The following is a 17828-nucleotide window of genomic DNA, read 5'->3' on the forward strand; positions in this document are numbered from 1 at the left end:
GGCTGGAAGGAGCTTGAATTCAGATCTTTGTGTGAGGTTTCTCCAAAGTGGAAACATAACCTGTAACAAGCAGGAAACTGTCCCGGGGGGCTGAGATGTATGCATTTGTGACACAAGCCCCAGTGGCTGCTATGTTTCATTCCAGTTCGGAGCATCACATTGCAGCTTTGTTAACGTTCCTTCTCACAGTGCCCCCACTCGGAATCCTGGGCGTCGGGTGGAAAGTGCTGTGACCAGAGAGGTGGGGCAGGAGGGGCAGAGGGAGGGGAGTGGAGCCCAGCCCCCTGGGCAGCCGCCCAGACAAGGTCATACCAAGTACCACAGCACGATCCCTGACCAGAATCCTTTTATCCTATTAATAAACTGATCATTGACGCTCTCGACCATATCGTTACCCACGAGCATCTAGGACAGGACGTCCCACCCCAACCTCAGCCATCGTGGGACTATCTCAACTCCGCCAGAAACCCCAGGAACCCCCTGGAACGGAGAGAGGCAGCCCTCCTCTCTGGCTTCAAAGGGGAACATGCACAGGCTCGTTTGCCCAGTTCTTCCAGCAGAAAAGGCGGCCAGCATCACAACAGACATCCTCACAACCATCCTAGTCCCGGGAGGTTCCCTCGCCCCGACGCGCCAGGATGAGACACGGCCAGCGCCGGCGCCAAACCCTCCGCTCGCCGGCTCCTCGTCAGGAATCCATGCATCGCCCCCAGGACTTCAGTACCATCAACCGCTACTGTGTCTGTACGGAGAAACCGTCCACCACCATCACCAGCCCTCCGCCTGGACGTCCCACCTCGCACATCAACACACCAGACATCCCAACACAAAGGGAAGAAAGAGGTCTGACAGAAGAAGCTCTGGCGGGAAGGCCACGGTCACAGCGGTGTCGGTGTCAGCTGTGGGTCACGGCAGGAGGCCGTCTATCAACGTGTCTGAGCGTCTCTGCAGCAGAGTGACCTGACCCGCGGGTCAGAGGGCCTGTTCCGGGGCCCACCTAAGACCGTTGAACCTGAATCTGCAGGGAGGGTAGCGTGGGAGCCCCGGTCCCTGACACGGGCTGACTGGGTTCGGCACAGTAAGGGCCCCCCAAAGACGTCACGCTTTATCCTGCAAACTGCGAAGCTCTGCCTTCCACGGAAGCCGGACGGACTCTGCCCCGTAATGAAGTAAGAACCTTGACTCGGGGGAGGGGGTTACCTTGGATGATCTGGATGGACCCAAACTAATCTCCTGGATCCTTGAAAGTGAGGAATTGTTCTCATCTGTGAGCAGATGCAGCCATGAAGGAAGGAAGGGTCAGAGAGACAGAGCACTGCCCCCCTGAAGACAGGGGCGGGCTGTGGCCAGGAATGAGGGAAGCTTCTAGAAACTGGAAAAGCCACGGACAGATTCTCGCGTGAAACCCCCAAGGGATCAGCCCTGGTTTTAGCCCAGGAAGATCCATGTCAGCCTCCTGACCTACACCACAGCTTTCAGCAACGTCAGATCTTTAACCCACTGAGAGAGGCCAGGGGTCGAACCTGCATCCCCACGGAGACAATGTCAGGTCCTTAACCTGCTGAGCCGCAACGGGAACTCCTCCATCGTTTTTATTTCTATGCACCTGCCTAGCGAGAGCCAGTACTGTTGCCACCATAAACAGGGGTCTGGGGTGAGAGACGGCATGGAGAGACAGATCCAGACACTGTTTCCAAAGCTCAGCTTTGCTTATTCTCCAGAACAAACATGAGGGCACAAGACACGCGAGGGCCTTCTTCCACCTGCAGCCATTTCCCTTCCTGGAGCCCGTGCCTCCCAGGAAGCCGGGCCGGTGCTCTCGGCCTTACCTGGATCACCCCGCCGCCTTCTCCGGCCTCTCCAGCCAGAAACGCCTCGGGCAGCTGCAGCATCTTCCCCAGCCAGTCCATCATCACTGTCTCCAGCTCCGTGCATGCCGGGCTGGCAGCCTGCGGAGGGTAAGGAGGGACCACAGGTCACGCCCTGGGCCTCCCCCAGCTCGTGACCACAGGTAGGACAAGGAGGAGACATCATTACTCCCGCCACTTTGATTTATCCATTTAGCAAAAGGTTTTAAACATTTTCCAAAGGCCTGTCCCTGGGTGGGAATCACTCTGAAGGGGGGCTTTCCCATCTCAGAGTTCCCGGAGCAGCAGCGCCAGCAGGGCCCTCCCCCCACGGTCCCAAGGCCTCTCGGGGGACCCTGGGGTGGGGCCGGACCTGGTGCTGAGATTGCACCTGGAGAACCACCGAGGGCGGTGCACGCCCCTGGCCTGGGCGGCCACGGGATGCGTGCGTCCACTGCGTGCAGGGGTTTGCGTCTCTAGGCTGACCTCACGTCCCCCCGGCGACGTCACCTCTACCCCCCCCCCCGCCCCCGTCTCCCCCACAAACCTCTAGTGGCTGGACTCAAAAGGGGCTGGGTCTTACCGAATCTAGGGGGCAGCAGCAGCATTTAGTTTCCACGGCGCCCCAGACTACAGCCCGCCCAGTCCCCGATGCTATTCAAATGCCCCCAAAGGTTTCAAACACAGGCTCTTTGGCTACAACTCTGCAGGACTGTTTGGGCAGGAAGGCCCATCACGATGCCCTGCTCCCCAGCTGCAGGTGCTGCACGGGGAGCTTGCTCGCTTAGCGGTCTGTCTACAGAAGGACGTGGAGAGGCTCACGGGTGGATCCTTGCCGTCACAGCGGGAGGGAGGAGACGGCGCAGGGCAGGAGCCCCGGCAAGACTCTGATCTTGCCTCTGCGTTCTCAGGAGGGAGCTCCACGTGCATGGGGGGCAGGGGGGCCCCAGGCCCCCCAGGATGGACAGAGCGGCCCATCCACGCAGTCTCACTGTGGTACCCTGGCAGCTCGGCCCCCATGTGCACCCAGCTCACCATGCCTGGCTGGTGGGAACAAGCTGGACTTTCACCTTCCCGCCCCTCCTAGAGGCCCGCCCCATCCTGGCCAAGCCCCGCTGCACCCACTGCCCAGAACCCAGGGCTCGGCCAGGGCTGGACCTTTGTAGGCATTTTATCTGCAGACAAGATGGGACTGGGGCTGGTGGCCCGGACCCGAGGGGACGGGACGCAGGCGGCAGCGTTTCTCACACAGCAGATTGCACAGAAGCCCTCACTGTGCTTGGGACACGCAGATCCCCAGGCTTGGGCTGAAGCAACCCAGGGCCTCGAAGGTGATGTGACTTCATCCAAGTACTGCTCAGAGCACCGCTGTGCACACCTGGCTTCTGGGTGTTGACATCACTCTTGCTCTATTTCCCTGGACTTCAAATTCCCTTAGGACGCCCCCCTCCAGCGTCCTTGTCCCTCCAGGGTGGCATCTGCCACCTGCTCACCTGCTGTGACCCCCAGCCCCAATCTCCCTGACACTCACCCAGGAGAAGCCGATGCAGCCAATGGCCCCACACAGCATGTCGGCGAGCATGGCCGGGTACGAGCTGGCCGTGGGGAAGTAGGCGAAGAAGTAGGGGCTGTGCCAGTGGGTCACCTGCGGAAGATGGGCGGTCACTCAGGGCCAGGGAGGCCAGTCCGGGGTGAGAGAGCCGGCACCAGGGCTCACCACAGCTGACTGAGTCTCCAGGAACAACCTTACGCTCCGACCAGGCGCACCTGTCGTGAGGGGCCCGCCCCTGAGGTCCCATCGCTTCCCGTTACGAGGTTGTTCTGCCTGCTCCCCTCTGAGTGCTCAGGGTGGTGGTGGGGGGGACTGGTCCTGAGTCCTCCCAGCCCTGGGCAGAAGCGGGACCTCGCCGCCCACTCTCACAGACAACGGATGAGACATTTCTTCCACACGCCTGATTTCCCCACTGCTAAACACGAAAGCAGTGGGAGTGTATTTTGAGCAACTAAGTTACTTGAAACCAGCCAGTCCCCAGCGGCTGATTTTCTCCAGCAGTCATGTGCTGACTCTCTCATGTACCAGGGCTCAGGGCAGTGGACTGAGCTGGGGGCCTGGGGGACGTGGGCTCACTTCCTTTGCAGCCCACACCATCGGGGTTGCAATCCTGGCTCCATCACTTACTAGCTGTGTGACCTTAGGCTGATCACCCAACTTCTCTGGGCCTCCGCTGCCTCAGCTATAAAACAGAAATAAAAAAGCATCTTGGAGTTCCCACTGTGGCTCAGCGGGTTAAGAACACGACGTAGTATCCGTGAGGATGTGGGTTTGATCCCTGGCCTCCATCAGTGGGTTAAGGATCTGGCGTTGCTGCGGCTGTGGCACAAGCCCCGGAAGCTGTAGCTCCGATTGGACCCCTGGCCCGGGAACTTCCATATGCCACAAGGGTGCTCATAAAAAGGAAAGAAGTTTCTCTGCCAGGAAGTGGTGGTGAGGATGGGGCGAAATCCTCGGCGTGCGTCGCCCGAGGCCCCGTGAGCGTCCTGCGCTCCCACCCCGGGTGCAGTCTTACCCCCGGCATGATTATCTTCTCAACGTCCTGAAGGATGTCCTCAAACGTGTCTGGCTCCTGGGGGGCGGTGGCGGGGATCAGGGGGCGCAGGTAGCCGGGCTGCACGTCGGGATACACCTGGCGACCCTCGATGCCCTCCAGGTAGTCAGCCATGTAATCCACCATCTCCTTCCCCCGCCGGCGGAAGTCGCTTGCATTCATGGTGCCCGGGCTTCGTCAGTGGCAAAAGCTGCACAGAGGGAAGAGCAATCCGCTGGCAAACGCAACAACGGCTAACCTGGTGGTGGGGGTGGTGACTCCCAGCACGCGGACCCCTGGGGCTGCCTGGACACCCCGGAGCCCACCCGGACCCCACGTCGGGAGCATTGTGCTCCCGACCCAGGAATCTGGAGGCTCCAGCAAAGGGCTTCTTTCTTCTCCTGCTGGCCAGCGACTCAGCTGAGGACACGGCCCCGTCTCGTGTTCCCTGTCGGCCTCCGTGAAGTGGGCCAGAGCACACACTCACACCCCAGCTTTCCCTACACGCCTCGACCCAAGGTCCTGCCTCGCTGTTTTCTAGCCGTCGGACAGAGAACCTCTGACGGCTTCTCTGAGAACAGCAGGTGACAAGGCTGATCTCTGCGCAAGATCTGAAGGTGGAGCCGTAGCTTGTGCACAGCCCCAGCCCGGAGCCTGGGGCGTCCTCTACTTTGTCGTGACGCAATCATCAGAGGGACCTGCACCTCCACCACAACCTGCTTTTCGAAAATAGTGCTTTCTCTCCTCATCCCTTAACGACGCCCAGGTGGTTGTGGTCCCCGGTGGCAGTCACAGCCCAGAGAGTCACCAAGAACACAGGACTAGCAAACACAGGACCTCTCCCAGGGAAACTGCAAGGTGACGCTCCTGTGGGTTTTTGTTAAGAGATCAAATGTCCTCTTTTTTATGTGTTTCTTTTTTTTGCATTTTTATTGATTCTATTTTATGGCTGCACCCACAGCATGGACGTTCCCGGGCCGCCTACTGAATCTGAGCCATAGCTGGGGCCTACACCTGCAGCAACACCAGATCCTTTAACCCACTGCTCTGGGCCAGGGTTTGAACCCGTACCAGTGATCCAAGACATTACAGTCAGATTCTTAACCCACTGCACCATAGCATGAACGCCTATGTGTTTCGTTTTAAAGACATGTTATTTCATATACATTGACTCCTTCACTTTGAACTCCTGGTTGACAGCTCTGGAGCTCATGCCCATGTGTTTTCTCCCTAAGGCATGTCACAGCCTTCCTGCCCAAAGGTCCCCTAGGACGCGCTTCAGCAGTGCATTTGGGGGCTACTGCAAACAGTCAAATAACCAAGAACAGCACAAAACTCTGACCAATGTGGCGCTACCCAGCCCACTTGTAGAAATAACTAGAAGAGCGTTGCTTTGCTCGATGCTGGGAGCAAGCACATCGGGCAACTCAAAACTGTCATCATGTTTGTGGCCACGCATGATCCTGGGAGCCCTGTGAGTAGTGGTCTGGGATCACAAATGGATTGTAGCAAATGGTGGCACTTGCGGGAAACTTGGACGACACAAGGAAAAATACTCACCTAGAATCGCACCACTCAAAATTCCGGCACATGCCCTTCCAGATGGTTTTTTACATGTGTGAGAGACAATTGTGTGCTGAGCAAGGGGTGCATTTCTGAATTCCCCCCATAGTTCAAACCTTCAAAATTCAAGATTAGTTTTCCTAATACTAATAAGAGGCTGGGGATAAGCGCCAGGGGATGATTCTATTTCCACGGTAACTGGCACAGGTGATGGTCTTGGGACCACGTTCCCAGCATTTTTTCCTAGTGTTTCCCATCGTCTGTACTGTTTTTTTATTTTATTTTCTTTTTCATTTTTATTTGTGTGTGTGTGTGCATGACAATCTTACCATTAAGCGCCACAAGGCCGGTTTTATTCAAGACTATTGTAACAGGGAGGGAAACCATCTCCCAGAGCCAGAGGGGCCATGGGGAGCTGGAACCAACAGGTGGGGTTAGGGAGCCAATGGGACATTATTAAGAGCACCTTGATGGGGTGCAGGAAGACGGGCTGGATGGGATACCGAGGGTAGAGGCATCCCTGACAAACTGACTGAGCACGATTCCGTGGCCAAAACTCGGCCTCTGTTCGCTGATGCCAAATAGAGATGAGGAGTTGTGGGTGACGTGGAAAGGAGTGGCTTTGACTGCTTCCCACGCAAAGGAGGCCACAGTGATGGGATGGAGAGGGAGTTACACAGGTAGTTGTAGAAGTCCCAAGAGGGGCCCACAGATAGAGAGGGAAACCTAGGGATACTTGGGGAAACACCTAAATAATCAATAATACTATTATTAATATTAATAATTAATAATAATAATCACTCAAGAAACCCATCAGAATATCTTGGAAGGAAGCAGACTTGCTTAACTATAGTGCTTTCTTTTCTTTTTTTTTTTTAAATTACTATTAATTTTTTTGTGTCTTTTGTCTTTTTAGGGCCGCACCCACAGCATATAGAGGTTCCCAGGCTAGAGGTCTAATCAGAGCTGTAGCCGTCGGCCTACGACAGAGCCACAGCCACGCCAGATCCGAGCTGCGTCTGAGACCTACACCACAGCTCATGGCAACACCGGACCCTTAACCCACTGAGCGAGGCCAGGGATCGAACCTGAAACCTCATGGTTCCTAGTCGGATTCCTTTCCGCTGTGCCACGATGGGAACTCCCATGTATCTTTTCTTTTTTTTAAAGTCGTGCCCTGTCCTCTTCCCTCCTGTCTCACTTCTAAGTTAATTTTTCATTTGGAATGACTAGGATGTTGCACAGAGAGTGAAACCGGCTTTTTCCCAAAAACGAAGGCATTTCAAGTTGACTTCAGACTCAACCACAAATGTATCAGACGGCAGCTCTCTCTGCCCGCTCACTCTCGCCACGAAGCAATCGTGAGCACACTTCCTGCACTGCTAACTACTTCGCCACTGGGCGTTTCTCCCATCGCCGGTGACTCTCAGTGTGACAGTGCTGTCTCCACGGCGAGCACCACTAGCGTCGGACATTTGGGTCGTTTCCAGTCTTCACCTACACGACTCGAAGAGGCAGTACAGCCTAACAGCCAACGCTTCGTGTTCAAAGCTGGAAATTTCCGCACAACCCGGCAGAGATACCGCTGTGCTAAAAACCTCATTCCGCCAACCGAAAACAAACACCACAGTAAAGCTCTATCCCAAATAATTTTTTGTGATAATTAGAGAAGGACATAGCTACAGCTTGGGAACAAAGGCGCAACATAAATAAGCATATTCAAAATAGGTTAGATTGTTTATAAAGCACTGAAATATACGACCTCATGCTTACATTTTCACACTTTGTCTTGGTTAAAATTCTCTATATACAGAATGTTCACATGCATATAAACCTCCATAGAAGTTCGCAGGCTAGGGGTCAAATCAGAGCTGCAGCTGAAGCCTACACCATAGCCCTGGCGACACCGGAACTGAACTGCATCCCTGACCTGTGCCATAGCGTGTGGCTCCGTCGGATCCTTAACCACCTCGGGGAGGCCAGGGATCCAACCTGCATCCTCACAGACACTGTGTAGGGTTCTTAACCCGCTGACCCACAACGGGGAGGTCCTTATAATTTCTTTAGAACAAATTATTACAGACATAGATTTTTTAGCGTGTTAAAATCATATGGCCGAACTTCTCCGCTGAACATATCCTAACCAAATTACTCTCCCTCAGGGACTGTGTAAGAATCCAGTTTTGCCACACAATCGCCAACACTGGGTTTGAGATACACTGTAAGCTTTGCCAGTCAGGCGGGGATTAAGGATTTCATGTGACTCTGATTAATGAAGTTACACAGTCATCGCACACGTCCTTGTCATTTGAGTTTCTTCTTTGACAAACTGCTGGTTTGTTGACGCTTTTCCACTAGGATGTCAGATGTTTGCTTATTTAATTCCACGAGCTCTACTGTAATAAGTGCACGTGCCCCATGTCTGTGACACATACTGCACACATTCCCCGCATTTTATTTGACCTAATTTTGCTTTTAATTTAGTCTGGTCTATAAGAATCTTAACTTTGACGCAGTCAAACCTCAGAATCTGCTGCTTTATGGTTTGTTCCTTGTGTGTGACTATGAAAAATGCCTTCAAGAGTAAATATTCATGCGACCTCTCTTTGCCCCTTGAGGGCAGGCCCTGCAGGGCACAGGCAGGAGGCTCAGCATAGGAGCTTTACGAAACTCAGAAAGATGCCTGGTTCCGAGAGTGCCAGGCACGCCCTTCGCACGGGAACGCAGGAGAGGGTGAAACGGCAAAATGAACAGACAGACGCGCCAACCTCGCCAAACAATATTCTGAAATCGTAAGATACGACCTGATGGTTATTTTCAAATCCTTCTGTCATTTATTGGCCAATTCTCTCCCACGAAGACCCTTCCAGAAGGCTTTTAGTGCAAAGCCACAGGGAATCTCGTGTTCATTTTGTAGCCGCTTGCTATTTCATGCCCCACGCTGGGCAAATATTGACGTGACGATGGAGCAGACAATAAAGGCTGTGACGGATGTCTTTCCAGGCCCTGTGACAGCTGCTGTTGAAATAATCTGATGGCAGCGCGGCCAGCAGGTGCCTCCCCGACGGTACTTCACCAGCAGTGCCTGCGCCCCTCCTGGCTGACCTGGGGTCCCTCCTTCTTGTCATCCACCATTCTGCTGACATCCTCGCTCCCTGTGGGCCTCCCCGAGCCGAGTCCTCACCTCTTTATTTTGCTTGCTGGGGATGAGTCAGACCCTGGACCACGGTGAGCACCGGGGTGTTTGCCGAGTGAGGAGAATGAATGAAGGAGGGAACGAGGGACCAGCGAACGCAGAATCTCTGTGTCCTCTGAACCCTGCTTCTGACACCGGCTCTGCTGGATCCTCTACCTTTCACACAGCTCTGGGCCACCAGCCCATCACACACCTGCCACAAAAAAGCCCCCAAAGACCACCGCAGCTCAGGAACAACGGGCGGCTTCCCCACGGAACCCTCACCTCTTCCCCCGCCCCCGCCTCTCGGGGCCGGTTGGTGCCACGGCTCTAGGCCCGAAGGCTTGAACTGAGGGCTTTCCCACGTCTTGGCCCCGCAGGTTCATCCTGGAAATGGGCCTCCCTCTGCTCTGGCCCCAGCAGTCCCCACCGTCCTAGCTGGAACGACCCCCCTCGCTGGACCCCTGGCGTCCCACAGCTGGCTTTGAACCTGACCCAGGCTCTAGCCCGGGCTACCCTGGCAGTGGGGTTGGGGCGGACTGAGCGCCCGCAGATCTTGGTGACAGTGCGGGATCAGACACGCCCGCCCTCCGCTGGCCACCCCTCTGGGCGGGCGGGGGACCAGGACCTGGCGCCTTTGTGTCTGTGCCTGGTCCTGCCGATGGCACGACGAGCCGTGTCTACCGCAAACCCTGGGACCCGGGACGCTTCATTCACCTTTCCTGGCCTCCCTTTTCCATCTGGATAAAAAGAAGTGCTTCCTCTCTTTCTACACGATTCCAGGACAATGAAGCCACAATTTATGTTTCAAAACCACTTCTTCCTCTGAGACTCTGGGGCCGTGTCTCTGTTTTTCACCTCGAGCAGCATCAACCTCGGCCCAAAGCGAATGGGGCTGATTCCCCCGACAGACCGGCTTCTGAGGAGCATGGATGGGCTCTGTGGACACAAAGCGCAGAAACACACCCGGCAGGAGAATCGCTTCCAACCAAGACGGTCAGGAAGCGTCTAGCAAGGAGCGCTTCCCAACAATAAGGATTGCGGTCTGTTAACGCGCCTCAAGAGAAACCCTTTAAGGTCCTTTGTGCCACTGAAGACGGTGGGTAACAAGGAGGGGAGGCCCTCAGCTTGTTCACGCCAGCGTTTCGTCCGTGACCCTGAGGCACATGAACACAGACCTCGGGGATGCTATGGGTTCATTTTCACACCATCCCAGCACAGCCAATATTGCAATAAAACTTAGTCACACAAAGCGTTTGGTTTTCCAGTGCCTCTAAAAGTTTTTACCCCACGCTGTAGTCTATGAAGTGTGCATTACAGCTAAAAAACAACATTAATACCATAATTTAAAAGATAGTCTTGCTAAAAAAAAGAAAAAAAAAAAAAAGACCAACCGTCCTCTGAGCCTTCCACGAGTCTGCAGTCTGGTGCTCTTTTTGCAAGTCACTTTAAAGGTCACTGATGACACATCAAATACAGGAACAAATACAATAATAAAGAAGTGTGAAATAGTGTGAGAGTTACCAGAATGTGACACGGACAGGAAGTGAGCACACACGCTTGGAGAAATGGAGCCACAGACTTGCTCGGTGCGGGGCTGCCCCAGAGCTTCGGTTGGTGAAGATCAGAATATTTGCAAAATGCAGTGAAACGAGGTGTGCCTGCCATCAAAACGAGCCCACCGAAGCCTAGTGGCACGTGGCAAAGGTCAAGGCCACCTCTTCTCACCGTGGCCCATCCTTTAACCTTTCTAAGGTTCTGTCTCTGTCTCTGTGACAAGCAAGTGCGAAAACACCTGCATCCCTGTTCTGCTGGGAGGACAGAGGGGGACCAGGGCTACGTGCCGGGTGCAGAGCTGGGGTGGAGCTGAATGCTGTTATTACTAATAAGGGACATGGTGTTGGCGGGAGACCAGGGATTTATGAGAAGCCTCTTCACTTTCTTTTTTTGGCCATGCCTGCAGCATGTGGGAGTTCCTGGGCCAGGGATCAAACCCTTGCCACAGCAGTGAGCGGAGCCACTGCAGAAACATCAGCTCCTTAACCTGCTGAGCCACAAGGGAACTCCTGTGAAGTCTGTACACTTTGTTTCATTTTTCTATAAACCTAAAACTGTCCTAAAAATTAGTCTATTAATTTTCAGGTAAAAATACATCAGTTAACTGAGCAAAAGTACCTTGTTTTACGGCTTCGGGGAAGCATCAGTTCCTCCCTCTCCTTGTATGAAAAGTTTCCGTCACATTTTCTCCAGGGCTCTTAAGCCAATCTGTTTATGAAACGGACATTCTGCTTTCTTGCTGCTCCTTTTCCATTCATAAGACTTTGATCCTGCTAGTGGATTTGCCAGATTCCTTAGTGAGATAACGGCCACGGGGCTGGAGCAGGAGTTTAGCCCTCCCACCCTCAGATCAACTTTCACTACCCTGGCTCTTCCTGGAGACTTTGGCTCCGACGCCCACTCACCTCCACAAAAAGTCTTCAGAAGTCAATGGTCGACAGACGAATGGATTAAGAAGATGTGGTACATGTATACAATGGAATACTACTCAGCCATAAAAAATGAAATAATGCCATTTGCAGCAACATGGATGCAACTAGAGAAGCTCATACTAAGTGAAGTAAGTCAGAAGGAGAAAGACAAATACCATATGATATCACTTGTATGTGGAATCTAAAATACAGCACAAATGAACCTATCTACAGAACAGAGACAGACTCACAGACATACTGAACAGACTTGTGGTTGTCGGGGGAAGGTGGAGGGAGAGGGATGGACTGAGAGTTTGGGGTTAGCAGATGCAAACGACTACATTCAGAATGGATAAGCAATGAGGTCCTACTGCATAGCCAGGGAACTATATCATCTCTTGGGCTAGACCATGATGGAAGATAATATAAGAAAAGGAATGTATCCATACATGTGATTGGGTCACTTTGCTGTACAGCAGACGTTGGTACAATATGGTAAGTCAACTACTTTTTAATAAAAATTTTTTTAAATGTGTGAAAAGTTTTTTAAAAAAGAAGTCGATCTTGCATGAAGATGCTATGTCAGTAAAGCCTTCAGTACATGAATTTTGGAAACTATGAAGGGAGAAACATCATAGACTCATTTGCTTGGGTGGAAAAGAAGCTGCTCTCACAGCAGCATCAGCAGAAGGTGTTCCGGGAGGTGGTACCCATATGGGAGCAGAGGGTGGCTGCATCCAGAGTCCTTGCTTTGCATCTTATCTTCATTAGTTGTTAGCTGGTGACCCCCAGGAGCCAGAGAAGCTAGTTCACCTCTGCACCTCCATATCTCACACCTTCCCCTAGACGGGAGGGACAGGGGAGCAGACTCTGCCGCTGGAGCCAAGACCCAGGTCATTTGTGCCAAGGTGCAACTTGGCCGGGCTGGCCCAGATGGAGCCGGCACCAGGAAGGAGACATCAGGGTCACAAGGGGAGGGGGGTAAATACCTCTGCCCTTCAATGCCTACCCGCGCCTCCCATTGGCATAACACGACCAGGAACCAGGCGTCCTGGGAGTCAGGGAAAGAGAGCCTGTGGGGGTCCAGAGGGGAGAGGTAGGACCAGAAACTCCCACAGGCTCACTTCGTGCCTCATCACGTCGGCTGCGGCTACCCCGTTACACAGATCTCAGCCTGCAGAGTGTCTGGGCTCTTCTCCCAGGTTCGAAGTGAGTGGTAGCAGAGCCCAGCAGGGTCCCCGCCAGGGACTCTGTCCTTTGTGCCGAGGTGCCCTACCTGTCATTCCAGTCGCTAAGGCAGGTACGCGACAGGCCACAAACACCCCAGCACTTTCTCCCACTCACACGAGGCCCTTCCGCAAAGCTAAGTGTTCGCGTGGAAATAGGAACTCTCTTTGGTTTAAAATGATCACCGTGTCTGTTAACTTGAGACAGGCCGAGACCTGGGACCCTTTGCTGCAGCGGCTGCGGTGCCTGTTCCTAAACAAACAGGAGAAACACCATACAAAGAAATTCTAAGGGACTAAAAATAACTACAAGACAGAAAACCAATAAAGCAACAGAGATCCTAAAGGAAACAATAGAAAAGTTAGACTTAATTGATATCTTCAGGACACTACATCCAAAAAAATCAGAATACACATTCTTCTCAAATGCTCATGGAACATTCTCAAGAATCGACCACATATTGGGACATAAAGCGAATCTCAATAAATTTAGGAGCATAGAAATTATCTCAAGTATCTTCTCTGACCACAATGCCATGAAATTAGAAACCAACCATGGGAGTTCCCGTCGTGGCGCAGTGGTTAACGAATCCGACTAGGAACCATGAGGTTGTGGGTTCGGTCCCTGCCCTTGCTCAGTGGGTTAACGATCCGGCGTTGCCGTGAGCTGTGGTGTAGGTTGCAGACGCGGCTCGGATCCCGCGTTGCTGTGGCTCTGGCGTAGGCTGGTGGCTACAGCTCCGATTGGACCCCTAGCCTGGGAACCTCCATATGCCGTGGGAGCGGCCCAAGAAATAGCAAAAACACAAAAAATTTAAAAAAAAAATAAAAATAAAAAAAAGAAATCAACCATGGAAAAAGCAAAGAGAAAAAACCTACTACATGGAGACTAAACAATATGCTACTAAAAAACCAATGGGTCAATGAGGAAATCAAGAAGGAAATTAAAAACTACCTTGAAACAAATGATAATGAAGACACAACCTCTCAAAATCTATGGGATGCTGCGAAAGCAGAGCTCAGAGGGAAATTTATAGCAATACAGGCCTTTCTCAAAAAAGAAGAAAGATCCCAAATTGACAACTTAACCCTCCACCTAAATGAATTGGAAAAAGAAGAACAAAAAAGTCCTAAAGTCAGCAGAAGGAAGGAAATTATAAAGATCAAAGAAGAAATCAATAAAATAGAGACTCAAAAAACAATAGAGAAAATTAATAAAACCAAGAGCTGGTTCTTTGAAAAGGTAAACAAAATTGACAAACCCCTGGCCAGACTCACTAAAAAGAGGAGAGAAAGAACCCAAATAACCAAAATTATAAATGAAAAAGGAGAAATCACAACGGATACTGGAGAAATACAAAAAAACCATAAGAGAATACTATGAACAACTATACGGCAACAAGTTTGACAATCTGGAAGAAATGGACAATTTTCTAGAATCTTACAGCCTGCCAAAACTGAATCAAGTAGAAACAGACCAACTGAACAGACCGATCACTAGAAATGAAATTGAGGACGTCATAAAATCACTCCCTACAAATAAAAGTCCAGGACCAGATGGCTTCACAGGCGAATTCTATCAAACATATAAAGAGGAATTGGTGCCCATCCTCCTTCAACTCTTTCAAAAGGTTGAAGAAGAAGGAATACTCCCAAAGACATTCTATGAGGCCACCATCACCCTCATTCCAAAACCAGACAGAGATACCACCAAAAAAGAAAACTATCGCCCAATATCATTGATGAATATAGATGCAAAAATTCTCAACAAAATCTTAGCCAACCGAATCCAACAACATACCAAAAAAATTATACACCATGACCAGGTTGGGTTCATCCCAGGTTCACAAGGATGGTTCAACATATGCAAATCAATCAGCATCATACACCACATTAACAAAAAAAAAAGTCAAAAATCATATGATCATCTCAATAGACGCAGAAAAGGCATTTGACAAAGTCCAACATCCATTCATGATCAAGACCCTCACCAAAGAGGGTATAGAGGGAACATTCCTGAATATAATCAAAGCCATTTATGATAAACCCACAGCAAATATAATAGTCAATGGGGAAAAACTGAAAGCCTTCTCACTCAAATCTGGAACAAGACAGGGATGCCCACTCTCACCACTGCTCTTCAACATAGTTTTGGAAGTCCTAGCCACAGCAATTAGACAAACAAAAGAAATAAAAGGCATCCATATAGGAAGAGAAGAGATAAAACTGTCACTGTATGCAGATGACATGATACTATACATAGAAAACCCTAAGGACTCAACCCCAAAACTCCTTGAACTGACTAATAAATTCAGCAAAGTAGCAGGATATAAGATTAACATTCAGAAGTCAGTTGCATTTCTGTATACCAGCAATGAAATATTAGAAAAGGAATACAAAAATACGATACCTTTTAAAATTGCACCTCACAAAATCAAATACCTCGGAATACACCTGACCAAGGAGGTAAAGGACCTATATGCCGAGAACTATAAAACTTTAATCAAAGAAATCAAAGAAGATGTAAAGAAATGGAAAGATATTCCATGTTCCTGGATTGGAAAAATCAATATTGTAAAAATGGCCATACTACCCAAAGCAATCTATAGATTCAATGCAATCCCTATCAAATTACCCATGACATTTTTCACAGAACTAGAACAAACAATCCAAGCATTTATATGGAACAACAAAAGACCCAGAATCGCCAAAGCAATCCTGAGAAACAAAAACCAAGCAGGAGGCATAACTCTCCCAGACTTCAGGAAATACTACAAAGCCACAGTCATCAAAACAGTGTGGTACTGATATCAAAACAGACAGACAGACCAATGGAACAGAATAAAGAACTCGGAAATAAACCCTGACACCTATGGTCAATTAATCTTTGACAAGGGAGGCAAGAACATAAAATGGGAAAAAGAAAGTCTATTCAGCAAGCATTGCTGGGAAACCTGGACAGCTGCATGCAAAGCAATGAAACTAGAACACACTCTCACACCATGCACAAAAATAAACTCCAAATGGCTGAAAGACTTAAATATACGACAGGACACCATCAAACTCCTAGAAGAAAACATAGGCAAAACACTCTCTAACATCAACATCATGAATATTTTCCCAGGTCAGTCTCCCAAAGCAATAGAAATTAGAGCAAAAATAAACCCATGGGACCTCATCAAGCTGAAAAGCTTCTGCGCAGCAAAGGAAACCCAAAAGAAAACAAAAAGACAACTTACAGAATGGGAGAAAACAGTTTCAAATGATGCAACTGACAAGGGCTTAATCTCTAGAATATACAAACAATTTATACAACCCAACAGCAAAAAAACCAATCAATGGAAAAATGGGCAAAAGACCTGAATAGACATTTCTCCAAAGAAGATATACAGATGGCCAACAAACACATGAAAAAATGTTCAACATCGCTGATTATAAGAGAAGTGCAAATCAAAACTACCATGAGATATCACCTCACACCAGTCAGAATGGCCATCATTAATAAATCCACAAATAACAAGTGCTGGAAGGGGTGTGGAGAAAAGGGAACCCTCCTGCACTGTTGGTGGGAATGTAAACTGGTACAGCCACTATGGAGAACAGTTTGGAGATACCTTAGAAATCTATACATAGAACTTCCATATGACCCCGCAATCCCACTCTTGGGCATCTATCCGGACAAAACTCTACTTAATAGAGACACGTGCACCCGCATGTTCATTGCAGCCCTATTCACAATAGCCAGGACATGGAAACAACCCAAATGTCCATCGACAGATGATTGGATTCGGAAGAGGTGGTATATATACACAATGGAATACTACTCAGCCATAAAAAAGGATGACATAATGCCATTTGCAGCAACATGGATGGAACTAGAGAATCTCATACTGAGTGAAATGAGCCAGAAAGACAAAGACAAATACCATATGATATCACTTATAACTGGAATCTAATATCCAGCACAAATGAACATCTCCTCAGAAAAGAAAATCATGGACTTGGAGAAGAGACTTGTGGCTGCCTGATGGGAGGGGGAGGGAGTGGGAGGGATCGGGAGCTTGGGCTTATCAGACACAACTTAGAATAGATTTACAAGGAGATCCTGCTGAATAGCATTGAGAACTTTGTCTAGATACTCATGTTGCAACAGAAGAAAGGGTGGGGGAAAAACTGTAATTGTAATGTATACATGTAAGGATAACCTGACCCCCTTGCTGTACAGTGGGAAAATAAAAGAAATTATTAAAAAAAAAAAAGAAATGCAAGTATCATAAAAGGTCATATGAAATCCAAAAAAAAATAAAAATAAAAAAATAACTACAGACAAGGGGCACTTGGGACAAATTATGGGCAAGAAGATACAAAAAAACTGAAAACCCAGCAGCTACTGGGGAAGAGCAGAGAGCAAAAGCAAGGTTCTACAAATGCTGCCCCCCACACACACACCCCAAAGGGGTGGGCAGCCACCTAAGCCACCCTCTGCTCTGACCCCTGCACGCACCTCTAGGCTGGCCCCATATAAGGAACCAGCTCACCCCTGCCCCTGCCCCCAGTCCCCCCAGGGAGTCTATTGTTTGTTTTCACTCCGGTTGCTACCACAGGGGCTCCAGGAAAGCCTCGCTTGCCTTTTCCTGCCCGGCCTCTGATCAATTTCTCTTGATTCTAAAGCCCAAGAGCCCTGGGCGGTCACATTCTTACAAGCGCCTCGTCGTTGCCCGCGTCCTCCGTTCATCTCCACAACCTCACCAGGGCTGTCATCTTCCTCCTGAACACACAACAAGGCTGAGACACAGAGAGGCAGGACCGGGGGCTCTGACCCTGACCTGGCTCCTCTCAACGCACTGGACGCAAACACGGGTGCCGGGCACCCCCAACAGCTTTGGGGTTGACACGCCCTGAAAAAAAAAAAGCCTGACTCACCCTCAAGTTTAGAAACTCGAAAAACCACCTTCCAAGAATGG

General features: G+C 50.3%; 1 protein-coding gene across 14 annotated transcripts in view; it reads right to left on the reverse strand.

Annotated features, from left to right (window-relative positions):
• DDC (dopa decarboxylase) overlaps positions 1-17828 on the reverse strand; it is a 74811-nt gene that overhangs the window by 47015 nt on the left and 9968 nt on the right. For 12 of the 14 annotated variants that reach the window (XR_014814373.1, XR_014814367.1, XR_014814372.1 and 9 more), the window contains 3 exon segments: positions 4415-4643; positions 3379-3492; positions 1830-1949 (listed from right to left, as the gene is read on the reverse strand). Coding sequence is in view for 5 of the 14 variants with exons in the window: in XM_021063930.2 (XP_020919589.1) it covers positions 1830-1949; positions 3379-3492; positions 4415-4615 (435 nt within the window). In the remaining 9 variants the exon portion in view is untranslated. 14 annotated transcript variants of the gene reach the window in all.

This window comes from Sus scrofa, chromosome 9, assembly GCF_054392235.1.
Source record: "Sus scrofa isolate SSC_HxYL_T2T_F1_AM1 chromosome 9, Sscrofa_HxYL_maternal_Yorkshire_Landrace_v2.0, whole genome shotgun sequence".
Lineage (NCBI taxonomy): Eukaryota > Metazoa > Chordata > Mammalia > Artiodactyla > Suidae > Sus > Sus scrofa.